This window comes from Salvelinus sp. IW2-2015, linkage group LG11, assembly GCF_002910315.2.
Source record: "Salvelinus sp. IW2-2015 linkage group LG11, ASM291031v2, whole genome shotgun sequence".
In the NCBI taxonomy this organism is placed as follows: Eukaryota; Metazoa; Chordata; class Actinopteri; order Salmoniformes; family Salmonidae; genus Salvelinus; species Salvelinus sp. IW2-2015.
The window spans coordinates 27,317,885-27,331,565 of NC_036851.1; the positions used below are offsets into that span (position 1 = coordinate 27,317,885).

Genomic DNA, 13,681 nt, shown 5'->3' on the forward strand with positions numbered 1-13,681 from the left:
TAGCTGCTGTGGTATTACAGTAAGACTAACCTGACATTGTAGGCGTAAAAGAAATGCCTGAGTGGGGTCCCCACATCCGGTTTCCAGGGGAAAAGGAAGCTTGGTTGAAGATGCTGTATCCCTGATAACCGGATGTTTCCAGTTTCTATCTACGCCGCTGTGGGTGCATTAGGACAAGGCAGTTGAAAGATGGTACATTCACGATAAATATGCCAAATGTGGTTTATAAGTAGGCCTACTGTATAGAAATGTGTACCACAATAGGAAATAGGGAGTTCTCCTAAACACAACGTTTCATTGTTGGATTGGAATATAAATTATTTTTGGTGTATCCTATCCTGTGACGTTACATCGTCATCATTTGAGTTTTAACACTCCAAAGGGTTAAATGTGCTCATTTTGTCCATTAGTTGCTAAGGAAGTGAAGCCTCCTTGTGCAGGAAACAGGGAGAGCAATTTCCTGTTATGCAGAAATGTTTTAAGGGACTGCTGTCCTCCAATCAGACTTCTGTCCTCCAATCAGACTTCAGATGTATAGGCAGGAAACAATGTCCAAATGGCAGCAGTCTCTGGGATCCCACACATTCTGTTTTCAGCTGGATGTCTCAGAGCCTATGGTCACACAGCCTCATGTGGAAAAGAAAACAATCCATTTTCCACACACAAAACGTTCATCAGCTTGGACAACATGGAATCCATCAGTTGTTTTTATATCATGCATGTTGTCAATTCCAGTTTGTCAATGCATCTAACATAGGCTATCTGTCTGATGAGGGCCAAAAGGCAATGCATTCTGGGTCAACGAGTCTTACAATTTCCTTGGGTTACAGTAGCCTACCCCATATTGGCAATTGGAATGCAAAAAGAAAAGATACTCATTGTGTATGCCTTTTCATGCAATGGCCATATGCTTTTCTATTTAAATTAACCGCTCTCATTAGTAGGCTACTCAATTTAAATAATAAGTTCAACTTTTCCTCCTCTATGTGTGTTGTTTTGAGGGCAAGTCAGTCCCCGACAGGGAAAAAAGGCGCTTCCTCCTCAGGAAACGCCAGGGGAGCACCTCCCGCGCTCAGCTCCCAACGCCAAACCCTCGTGCATCAATTTAGTCGCGCCTCTCACCACATACAATGCGCGCTTCACCAGGCGAGGACCACTACAGCTGGAAAGTAACTTGACGCAATAAAAACGACATAAGAAAACTAAAGTTATTATTTTACCTTGCTTGTCTTTGAATAGCTTGCTTACTGTTTCTTGGGATACGTGTTGTTGCATGGAATGTACGAGTTGTTGCTTTCTCACAAGGATTGATAAATGATAAACGGTTCGGATTTTCGCGCGGATGGTTCACGAAAATGAACACAGGTAAGATCACTTTAATTTGGACAAATGTACAAATCATGTAGGTCTAGACAACGTTTTGGTCAGTTCATAATAAAACGCTGATTGTCTGATTTGTTTTGTCCCTATAAAAAAGAGTGTAAGAATGTGTCCTACCCATATAAATAAAATGGGAAAGGGACTGTGTGTGGAGGTAGGGAGACATACTTCCCACTAAGCAGGGACCAACGCCAACGTCTTTTGGATGTATTTTATTGGTCCTGTCCAAACCGTTTTTTTGTTTTTCTGGTGCAGCCTTGATTTCAAGTAGATTTTTGGTCATGTCCCCCCCCCAAAAAAATCTGGAACATTCATAGTCGTCTGAGTGGTGTAACCCATTTAACCCTTGTGCTTCGCTGGGAAAAAAATATGTCCATTGTGGTATGGGTTAGATTGACCTGCACAGGTTAAACACACTCAAGACAGTCAAAGAATCATGTAAAAACAGCCAAAACGATATTTTGTCTTGTCAGACCTTTCAGAAAGAAGAAATACACGAACATTTGATTTCCAAAACTCTATATTTAAGAACTATTTTTTAACATTTTTGAGTGTCTATGTCAGAGATCTGCTGCTCTCGCACTGAGAAGGAGAAGCTTGGGAAAGCTCATTTTCACCCAAACATAATTATAAAAGTGCAACCAGAACCAGTCAAAACAAAATACATCAAAGTCGTGTTTATTTTGGACCTGTGCAAATACCTATACACATGAAAGTCCCCGGGTAAAATGACCCACATCATGTTTGTATACAAAATCTACACAGACATTCCACAACACATCAGTGTGTCCACATTTTGAAGTTAGGTTCATGACCCTAAATGAGGAAAAGTTATTTAATTTCATGGAGATAAAGAGAGGTTAACTAGTAACTCAAAAGTGGAAATGGGTCAAATTGAACAGCAACATAATAGGAGGGTTAACAAACCAAACATTGAAATACTGTAGAAGGTGAAGTAGAAACCCAAACTGGTCTGTGCATCAATACCTGTATATAGTAAAATACGGTATACCGCCCAGCTCTAGTATTGTACAGTATAATGTATTGTATTGTACCCTACTTTACTCGACTCTACTCTACTCTACTTTACTCTACTCTATACTACTCTCTGAATATAACTACTGTACCGTACTGTACTCTACTGTGCTCTACTGTACTGAACTGTACCTTACTGTACAATCTTGTAAAACATAGCCTAGATGTCTATGATTCGCTCAGATCTGGTCTGGTTTGGGCCAACCAAATTGTGTACTTGTTGGGGGCGGAGCTCATTAGAATAGCACCCAGCATGCTGTGCACGGGTTTGTTTCACATTTTGGTAATTTAGCAGACTTACAGTCAGTGCATTCAACTAATGTAGATAAACAACAACATATCACAGTCATAGCAAGAAAAAAAATCTCGTTGAAGTTGTCTGTTGGTTTATTCTGTAAATTGGACTACTTTAAGTATCATTGCTGCCAGATTTAAAACTTTTGAAAAAAACTTTTGAAAAAGCTAAGTGCATGTGACAGATGGGAGCAATAATAAATATTCTATGCTGCAATCTTCAGTTTGGCCCTCTTTCCTATATAAAATAGATGTACAAATGATTATTGTGATATAATGCTAACTTCATTGAGAATTAATGTGCTGTTGATATTTGGCCATAGAATCAATAACCAAAATTCTTAAAAATACCTATACTTTTTTTCAATGTCTGTAATGACATCTTTCATTCATAACCGAAAATGAACATGATTTTAACATCCGGAAAATATGTTTTTTCAACATCCAGAAAATATGTATTTTAAACACCTTTTGGATGTCTTCTCAACATTATTTGCTTACTGATTTGTGCAAACTACAATAATTGGTGGAAGTTGACAAGACCTGGGATCATAATGCCACAGACTGGGATAGCCTATAGCCATTCAGGCAAGCCTAATAGAAAGCAAATTGTTGCTTAGATATAGAATTGATCATGCAATTCCAATCATATTATTTCAACCATTGAAGTCCCAAGTGTGAAACAGTCTCTAGGTCTGTAGTGAATATCTGAGACTTTGAAAAACTACAATGCAGTAGTTATCTGCGATGCAGTGTTTAGGGAAAATTGCTGTTGATGGTCTAAAAATAAGCTACATGACCAAAAGTATGTGGACATCTGCTCGTCAAACATCTCATTCCAAAATCATGGACATTAATATGGAGTTGGTCCCCCATTTGCTGCTATAACAGCCTACACTTTTCTGGAAGGCATTCCACTAGATGTTTGAACATTGCTGCGGGGACTTGCTTCCATTCCACCACAAGAGCATTAGTGAGGTTGGCCACTGATGTTGGGCAATTAGGCTTGGCTCGCAGTCGGTGTTCCAATTCAACCCAAAGGTGTTCGATGGGGTTGAGGTCAGGTCTCTGTGCAGGCCAGTCAAGTTCTTCCACACCGATCTCGACAAACCCTTTTTGTATGAACCTCGCTTTGTGCACGGAGGCATTGTCATTCTGAAACAGGAAAGGGCCTTCCCCAAACTGTTGCTACAAATTTGGAAGCACAGAATCGTCTAGAATGTCATTGTATGCTGTAGCATTAAGAATTCCCTTCACTGGAACTAAGGGGCCTAGCCCGAACCATGAAAAACAACCCCAGACCATTATTCCTCCTCCACCAAACTTTACAGTTGGCACTATGGATTCTGGCAGGTAGCGTTCTCCTGGTATCCGCCAAAACCAGATTTGTCTGTCGGACTGCCAGATGGTGAAGTGTGATGCATCACTCCAGAGAACGCGTTTCCACTGCTCCAGAGTCCAATGGCAGCGAGCTTCGCATTGCGCATGGTGATCTTAGGCTTGTATGCGGCTGCTCGGCCATGGAAAACCATTTCATGAAGCTCCCAACGGACAGTTCTTGTGTTTACGTTGCTTCCAGAGGCAGTTTGGAACTCGGTAGTGAGTGTTCCAACCGAGGACAGATCATTTTTATGCGCTACGTGCTTCAGTACTCAGCGACCCCGTTATGTGAGCTTCTGTGGCCTACCACCTCGCGGCTGAGCCGTTGTTGCTCCTAGACGTTTCCACTTCACAATAAAAGCACTTACAGTTGACCGGGGCAGCTCTAGTTGGGCAGAAATGTTACAAACTGAGTTGTTGGAAAGGTGAAATCCTATGACGGTGCCACGTTGAAAGTCGCTGAGCTCTTCAGTACGGGCCATTCCTACTGTCAATGTTTGTCTATGGAGTTTGCATGGCTGTGTGCACGATTTTATACACCTGTCGGCAACATTGTGGCTCAAATAGCCAAATTCCATAATTTGAAGGGGTGTCCACATACTTTTGTATATATAGTGTACATCTAATATATCTAGTATAATATGTATATCTAAACACATGAGTGATGAGGATTTTATTGACACCAGATATTCTTTTGATAATGCCATTATGGATTTATGACAAGGTTGTCAATGGCATTAGACCAATTAGTGAAAAGAATATCAGAATTGGGCTGCCTGTCTAAACACAGCCTATGATGCATGTCACATTGCAACTTTATGGAGAATCTGATTGGTTCTTCATGGTCCAGCTAGGGGTTCTGTTTTCCTCAGAGGATGGAGATCATATAGTTGATTGATCTGTTGAGGTCATGTTTGACCAGTTGTGCTGTCATGTGTTTTCTTTTGTTGTTTTGTCCTTTGATACTCACACCTTCAAAGGAGCAAAAACAGTCTGAGTGGGGCTTCTCTCCAGTGAATCGCAGGAAGTGACTTGGGGGAAATCCTTTAATAAATCCTTTAGTGTTGTAACTTTTGTCCCTCTAAGAAAAGTCTCCACTTGCAATACCCTTCCCAGGTTCCTTATCTGTTTGAAGGCTATCACAGCACAAAGATAGTTAGAAACAACTTAGGCTATGCTTTTCATAATGATATGAGGTAGTATGATGAAAGTTGATTTAAAGATAGCCTACAGCATTTAAATCTCTTCTGACGCTATATGCATTGTTCCTTGAACTCCTAGTTAATCGTTTTTTTGTGCAGATCGCTAACCTCACGATTCCTCCCCTGTATGTTTTGAATATTCAATTTCTGATTGAAGTCGCTAATGATGATCTCTTTTGTTTTGTTTTCAGATTTTAAGAAGCCTCCTCTTGCTCCTAAACCAAAGCTTATGAGTTACCTCTCCTTCAAGCTGCCATCCCCACTCATGTCCCGGCCCTGCTCCTCAGCCAGGGGCCCCAAACCTCTCATTGCCCCCAAACCCAAAGTACCACATGACCTTGAGGGGCGTGACTCTTCCCTGTTCTCCAACAACAGCCAGGAGGGGTGCGCCAACGGGGACCTGCTGCCCTCAGGCGAGGAGCTGGACCAGGAGAACGAGCCAGAGGACTCTCTGAGTGGAGAGCAGGGGCTAGAGGATGAGCCAGTGGAACCTCAGTATTACTCAGACGCTCTCAGTTCAGGGGTCAATGAGAATGGGTATGAAGAGCAGAGGGAACAGGAGGAAAAGATGATGCAGGAGGAAGAGAAGGACTGGAGGTTAACTGACAGGGTTCAAACAGAGGTGGATTCTTTGGAAATGCTGACGGTCAGTAATGCTGGATTCACAATTGACTCAGTGGATACGGTGGAGATGATCGATTCGGACATCAATGATGACATCTACGCTGAGGGCAGCTATGCAGGCGAGGCGCTGGCCGACAAAGATGGCCTCTCGGTGTGCGACCTCTCCATAACCAGCATTGAGGAGGAGGAGTCAGCATGCTACCCCTGTGAAACTGGGCCTGGGAAAGAGGAGAGGGATGTAGAGGAGGAGAGGGAGCAGGAGGTGGAGTGCCGAAGAGAGGAAGAAAAAGAAGCAGCTGATAGCACAGCAGACGAAGTAACAGAATCTCTTTCTGAGGAACCCATAGCTCTCCTCATCAAAGACAACAAAGAGGACCTTGTTACCCAAGAGCATTCATCCTTCAAGGAGGATGAGGAGGAAGCAGAGGAATCCTTACCTAACCCTGGTAGTCCTCACAATTTCCTACAGGAGGACGATGGAAATAATGTAATTGGTCCTACAAATGAGAGAGTAGAAAGGTACCAACCATTTTCCATCATTGACAAAGACCCCATGACTATTCAGTACAAAATGGAAGGAGGTGAGTGCCAACAAAGCCACCATAAAGCAAATCAACTCTTTGACACAGAGGAAGAAGCAGCTGAGCCCAGCCTGGAGCCTTATTACATATCAACTGAGGACATCGTGAACCCAGAGCAGTGCCCCACAGAGGGCAAAGTTCACGGATTGGCAGAGAGTGAGAGCACTCCGGAGGAATCTTCACTGGCCACCACAGAGACCATGGAACCCAGTGAGTATGCAGCCATAGGTGACAATGACTCGCTGTGTGATGACTCTGACGACATGGGGAAGATTGAGTGTGTCTCCTCTGAGGACTACGTTGAGATAGATGACGATGATAATGATGACAGGGAGAACATGACAGGTTCATGTCAGAGAAGGATGCCTGGATTCCAGACGGTGGAGGCTTTCTTTAACCAGAGTAACAACCAGCCCCGTTTCAGGCTGCTGTCCATCTCTGTGCCAGCGGACACAGACACCTCCCAGGTCTTGTTGTTCTCTGACAGCCAGCTGCGCTCCCCAGATGACTCTGATGTGTTCAGGGATGAGGAGGACTTAGAGGGCCACATCATTCCCTACCTGGATGAGACAACAGACACAGAAGAGAACCTCAGTGATGAGCATGTCTACGAAGAGGCCGGCCTGGACTCAGAGGGGGAGAATTTCCTGCCTTTTGACAGGAAGTCCATTGTCACCAGGTCCCGGTCGCTGTCGGGGAAAGTGCCTGGTTATGTACCTGAGACGGTCCCTGAGGAGGCGGGCTCAGAGTTCCATGTTCAGAACTACTGCGAGGTGGGATTGGACCGGAGGGGACCCGCGTTGAGCAGCAGCCCCATGTTAAACTCAACCCGGGCCAAGAGCTCATCCAAACCACATCGCTTTCTCCTGTACCCACGCTCCTTCTCCATGGAGAGACGGGACCTTCCCCTAAGTGTGTACAGGGAGGGCCAGGGTTCCCCGGGGGAGAGTAGGGAGGACAGCCTCTCTCTGCCGTGTGTCACGGGCTCTTCTGGAAGCTTCTCCCAGCGAAGCCCGCTGCCCTCCAGCGGCCTGTCCACCCCTACATCAATGGTGAACATCCCTCCTCCCTTCGAGCTGGCCTACATCACCAAGAAGCCCATCACCAAAAGCTTTCCGTCCCTGTTCATCGAGGGAGACTCCCCAGACAGGCAGAAGAAGAAGAAGTCCTCCTTCAAGCGCTTCCTGATGTTGAAATTCAGGAGAAAGACGGAGAGCAAGCTGCTGGTGGATATCAACGTGTCCTCCTCCAGGTCCTCCTCTGAGTCCAGCCACCACGGCGCTGCCAGGGTCCTTGATTCAGACAGGCGCAGCACAGGCAGCTCCCCGCAGCTCAAGTCCTGGACAGTCAGTAAGCCCCAGCGCTCTCCAGAGTCCCCATCCACCTTTCTGTTCTATAAGGACGGGAAAAGAAAAAGGGGTTCTGTGGCTTTCCTCAACCGCAGCGTGGCCCGGGTAGAGTCCTTCGAGGATCGCACTCTCGCCCCCTTCACCCCCATCCCCCTGACTAAACCCCGCTCCATCTCCTTCCCCAACGCTGACACATCAGACTACGAGAATATCCCCGCCCAGACTCTCAACTCCGACTATGAGAACATCCAGATCCCCTCTCGGAGGCCTGTACGACCGGGGGCCTTTGCAGAGTTTTTTGATCATCCGAGTCGGGCGCTGTCTTCTGCCAATGACACCGATGGTTACGTAGATATGAGTAGCTTCCCTGGGTTTGAGAGAAATGCTCAATCGTCTGAGCAGGAGCCTGAAAGGTATGGGGACATTTTTGTTTATACCTTGAACTTTACTACTTACTTGGATTTTAAGTTGTATAGTTTGCACGTGTGTGTTATTAGTGTGTGTATGCATGTGTGTGTGCAAAATGTAAAACTTGTAGTTCAGACTTGATTTTCCCTTAATGTATCAACCTCTGCAAAAATGTCCATTAATTATAATACACATAATAATTCACATTTATTGCTTTAGTAAACTGGCTCAAATTAAGATACTACATCTGTAGGAGTGAATAAATCATTGAGGAACAGACATAACAATTAATTTGGGCAGTTCATAGTTTTTCTGCCTTGGATGGCTACCTAAGGGATACGGTAGGGGAGAGTGGGGTAAATTGAGCCAAAGTGGTAGGTTGAGCCACCCTTGTTTGTTGGAAACCATACACACAATGTATCATTTGACCAAATATTTTGGAAGAGGTCATCATTTCATGTAGTCTGTGAAGGAGGAAACCACATGGAAACAGTGGTAAGCAAGTTTGGTAAAAAAACAAACAGATTTTCACCAAGTCAAATTAATTTATTGTGTTGAGGTTTCATGATGCTTGTGTCTAAACCTAGCTCCAACTGCGCTGTTGGAACTACTGTAGGAACTAAAGCATTTCGCTACACCCACAATAACATCTGCTAAATATGTGTATGTGACCAAAAACATTTGATTTGATAATTTTAAGATTGTTCTATACATCACTCTTTAAGCTTCAATATGAGGTCCTAAACCTAGCATGGGCTAATATGGTATTTTTTTTGTTGCCTTGAGGTAAGTTGAGCCAATGGTTGAGCCAATAGCAAGTTGAGAAAATTGAAGTGTTTTCTTCGCAGGCGTAATATGCAAGGCTTTATCGCTGGGATATGAGGTAACAATAGGGACTGGCCTATGTTAAAAGTGTTTGAAAAAAGTACAAAGTATTTGTTAGATGTTCAGCCTGTGTTAAAAGATGCTTAAAATGATTAAAAGACAAAAAAGCTATTGTGATTGTGTTGAATTGTATTTGGGAAATAAAGATAGACATGGTTTTAAAAAGGTAGTGGTAATATTTTGTTCAGTACAGACATTTGTAGGCGGCTTAACTTACCCTGTACCGCTGCTTAACTTACCCCATACCCTTTTTTTGGACAAGCTATGTTTTCAAAACAGTAATGTTTACATGAATTCAGATTTTTTTCCAGGGATACACAACATCCTGAAATATATGTAGGTATATTTGTTAGAAAGAATACTATATTTCTTTTGACGGAGTGATGCTGAATGAAATTATCTTTTCAACTTACCCAACGCTCCCCTACCTACGAGTCCCATGATTGGTGGGGCTGGACAGTGGACAAGGGATTCTGTTTTGTTGGACAAGCTGAGTCCATAGTGAAGTGAACTGTGTGAAATGCAGAGTATTCTCCTCACACCTTCACTGTTGTTATGGTTTTTGCGGGGATGATCTCCAGTGCTGGGCTGACATTACCCCCTCCCCCCCTCCCCCCTCCCCCGTCATATCCTCACACTATGGTCTCTTCCTATCATTGCTATGCAGACGACACACAATTATCTTCCCTTTCCCCCCTCTGACACCAGGTGGTGATCAGCATCTCGTTGCATGTCTGGGCAGACATATCAGTGTGGATGACGGAATCACCACCTCAAGCTGAACTCGGCAAGACGGAGCTGCTCTTCCTCCCGGGAGGACTGCCCGTTCCATGAGTCTCGCGCATCACGGTTGAAACTCCATTGTTCCCTCCTCCAGAGGTCTAAGAAACCTTTGCGTGATCGGACAACACCCTGTCGGTTCTCAACTAACATCAAGGGCGGTGACCGTTCCTGTAGGTTCATGCTCTACAACGATTCGCCAGAGTAGCGACCCTGCCTCACGCAGGAAGCACGGCGCAGGTCCTAAATCCAGCACTTGTCAATCTCCCGTCTGGATACTGCAACTCGCTGGTTGGCTGGGCTCCCCCTGCTGTGCCTAATTAAACCCCTACACTCATCCAGAACGGCCGCCAGCCGTCTGGTGTTCAACTTTCCCAAGTTCCTCTCACGTCACCGCCGGCTCCTCGCTCTCTCCACTGTTGCTTCCAGTTAAAGCTCGATCCGCTACCAAAACCAGTGCTTGCCTACGGAGCTGTGAGGGAACGGCACCTCCGTACCTTCAGGCTCTGATCAGGCCCTACACCCAAACAAGGCACTGCGTTCATCCACCTCTGGCCTGCTGCCCTCCCTAGCCTCTTGAGGAAGTACAGTTTGCCCGCTCAGCCATCAAAACTGTCGGCTTGCTCTGGCACCCAATGGTGGAACAAACTCCCTCACGACCCAAGGTCAGCGGAGTCAATCACCACCTTCCGGAGACACCTGAACCCCCAACCTCTTTAAGGAAACCTAAGGATAGGATAAAGTAATCCTTCCTAAAGATAACCCCCCCCCCCCCTTAAACAGAGTTAGATCACTATTGTAATGGTTGTTCCACTGGAATATCATTAGGTGAATGCACCACCATTTGTAAGTCGCTCTAGGATAAGAGCGTCTGCTAAATGAACTTAAATGTAATGTAATGTAATGTAAAGTCCCCACCCCCTCTCTTGTCCGGCATTTCGCATAAACAGGGAAGTGGGCGCTCAAAGGCAGTACGATTCCTCCCACGGATGACCTGACAATGACCTCACAGGTTCCACACCCAGGCCTTCCTCCAGCCAACACCTAGCCTACAAACAGAGCCCCTGAGCACTGCTGACAACCTCCACCCAACACCTACAGACAGAGCCCCTGACCACTGTTGCCCACCTCCGCCCAACACCTACAAGAAGAGCCACGGACCACTGTTGACCAACCTCCGCCAACAACTACAGACAGAGGCCCGGACCAGTGCTGACCAACCTCCAACCCAACACCTACAGACAGAGTCCCGGACCACTGCTGACCAGTAGCACATCCACCACCAACAACACCTACAACAGAGCCCCAGAGACCCCGGACCACTGCTGACCAAACTCCGCCCAACACCTACAGAAAGAGCCCCGGACCACTGCTGACCAACCTCAACCCAACACCTACAGACAGAGCCCCGACCACTGCTGACCACCTCCACCCAACACCTACAGACAGAGCCCCGGACCACTGCTGACCAACTCCACCCAACACCTACAGACAGAGCCCCTGACCACTGCTGACCAACCTCCACCAACACCTACAGACAGAGTCCCGGACCACTGCTGGACCAACAAACTCTGCAACGAGCACCGCGAACTGCTGACACTCCACCAACACCTACAGACAGAGCCCGGACCACTGTGACCACCTCCACCCACCTAGACAACACGGACCTGTTGACCAACCTCCGCCCACACCTACAGCAGAGCCCCTGACCACTGTTGACCAACCTCCGCCCAACAACTACAGACAGAGCCACGGACCAGTGCTGACAACCTCCAAACCAACACCTACAGACAGAGTCCGGACCACTGCTGACAACCTCAACCTCCACCCCAACACCTACAGACAGAGCCCGGACAACTGTTGACCAACCTCCGCCCAACACTACCGACAGAGGCCCGGACCAGTGTGACCAACTCCAACCCAACACCTACAGACAGAGTCCCGGACCACTGCTGACCAACCTCCACCCAACACCTACAGACAGAGCCCGGACCACTGCTGCCACCAACTCCCGCCAACACCTACAGACAGAGCCCCGGACCACTGCTGACCAACCTCCAACCCAACACTACAGACAGAGCCCGGACCACTGCTGACGCAACCTCTACCCAACCCCTACGGACAGAGCCCCGGACCACTGCTGACCAACCTCCACCCAACACCTACAGAGCAGACGCCCGGACCCCTGCTGACCAATCTCCACCAACACCTACAGCCAGAGCCCCTGACCACTGCTAGCATCGACCAACACTCCAACCAAACACCTACAGACAGAGCCCCGGACCATGCTGACCAACCTCCCCAACACCTTCAGACAGAGCCGACATGCTGAAACTCACGCACACCTACAGACCAGAGTCCGACACTGTGACCAAACTCCATCCAAACACCTACAGGCAGAGCCCCGGCCCACTGCGACCAACCTCACCAACACCTACACACAGAGCCCCTGACCACTGCTGACAACCTCCCCAACACTACAGACAGACCCGGACCAGTGCTGACCAACCTCACCCAACACCCTACAGACAGAGCCCGGCCCACTGCAGACCAACCTCCACCTAACAACCTACCAGACAGAGTCCCGGACCAACCTGACCAACTCCACCCAACACCTATACACAAGCCCGACACTGCTGACCAACCTCCACCCAACACCTAACAGACAGAGCCCCTGAACCATGCTGACCAAACTCCACCCACACTACCAGGAAAAAAAACAGGAGCCCGGACCGGTGGCTGACCACCTCCACCCAAAACCTACAGACAGAGGCCCCGGACCACTGCAGACCAACCTCCACCTAACACCTACAGACAGACCCCGGACAACACTGCTGACCAACCTCCACCACACACCTACAGACAGAGCCCTGCCACTGTGCCAACCTCCATCCAAACACCTACACAAGAGCCCTGACCACTGCTGACCAACCTCCACTCCAACAACCTACACACAGAGCCCCGGACCACGCTGACCACACCTCCCATGCCAACACCTACACACAGGCCCGCTACCACTGCTGACCAACGCTCCACCCAACACCTTAACAGACAGAGCCCGACCACTGCTGACCAACCTCCATCAACACACTACAGACAGAGCCCGGACCACTGCTGCAACCTCTACCCCAACCCTACAGACAGAGCCCCTGACACATGCTGCCAACCTCCATCCAACACCTACAGACAGAGCCCTGACCACTGCTGACCAACCTCCCGCAGAAACTACAGTCTGATCCTTCTGACCATTACAAACTGATCAACAGCCAAATAGTCTGCTATGCACAATAAAGACAGTCAACATGTGCAGTCTAACCCATATCAGTTCAAATGTTAGAGTAAAATACAGTAAGACGTGTGGTTGGTACAGGCAGTGGATCTCTGACCTTTATTTGCAAACAATTTCATTTCAAATGTCTTAGTGCCAATGTATAATTTTAATGTGAACTGAACATAATTTGGATGCGTATGATGCAACAACACACAACAGCATCACCAATTCAGAGGATTCCCAGAGTCCTGTGTATCAACACACCCTTATGATTACCTCCCATGCACCTCCAGAATAATAAACGTGGCTACTATGCTGAGGGCAACACATCATAGAGCACACAGAACACTCAGATTGTATCTCCCAATCCTGTTTCTGATTGGCTGGAGGGAAGAGGGATGACTCCAAAATGCTCTGACAATTAATCATCTGGGGAGGTCTGTATAATAAGGGTGCAGTACTGTGGGGGTGCAGGGGGAGGGGGGGGGGGGG

At 47.1% G+C, this 13,681-nt stretch overlaps 1 protein-coding gene across 2 annotated transcripts in view; it reads left to right on the forward strand.

Moving 5' to 3' along the window:
* Positions 1 to 1,131: 1,131 nt before the first annotated feature.
* LOC111970101 (FYVE, RhoGEF and PH domain-containing protein 5) overlaps positions 1,132 to 13,681 on the forward strand; it is a 50,168-nt gene continuing 37,618 nt past the window's right edge. For both annotated transcript variants that reach the window (XM_023996610.2, XM_023996611.2), the window contains exons 1-2: positions 1,132 to 1,365; positions 5,483 to 8,258. In XM_023996610.2, the coding sequence (XP_023852378.1) occupies positions 1,356 to 1,365; positions 5,483 to 8,258 (2,786 nt within the window). In that variant the 5' untranslated portion in view covers positions 1,132 to 1,355. The remainder of the gene's footprint in view (positions 1,366 to 5,482; positions 8,259 to 13,681) is intronic.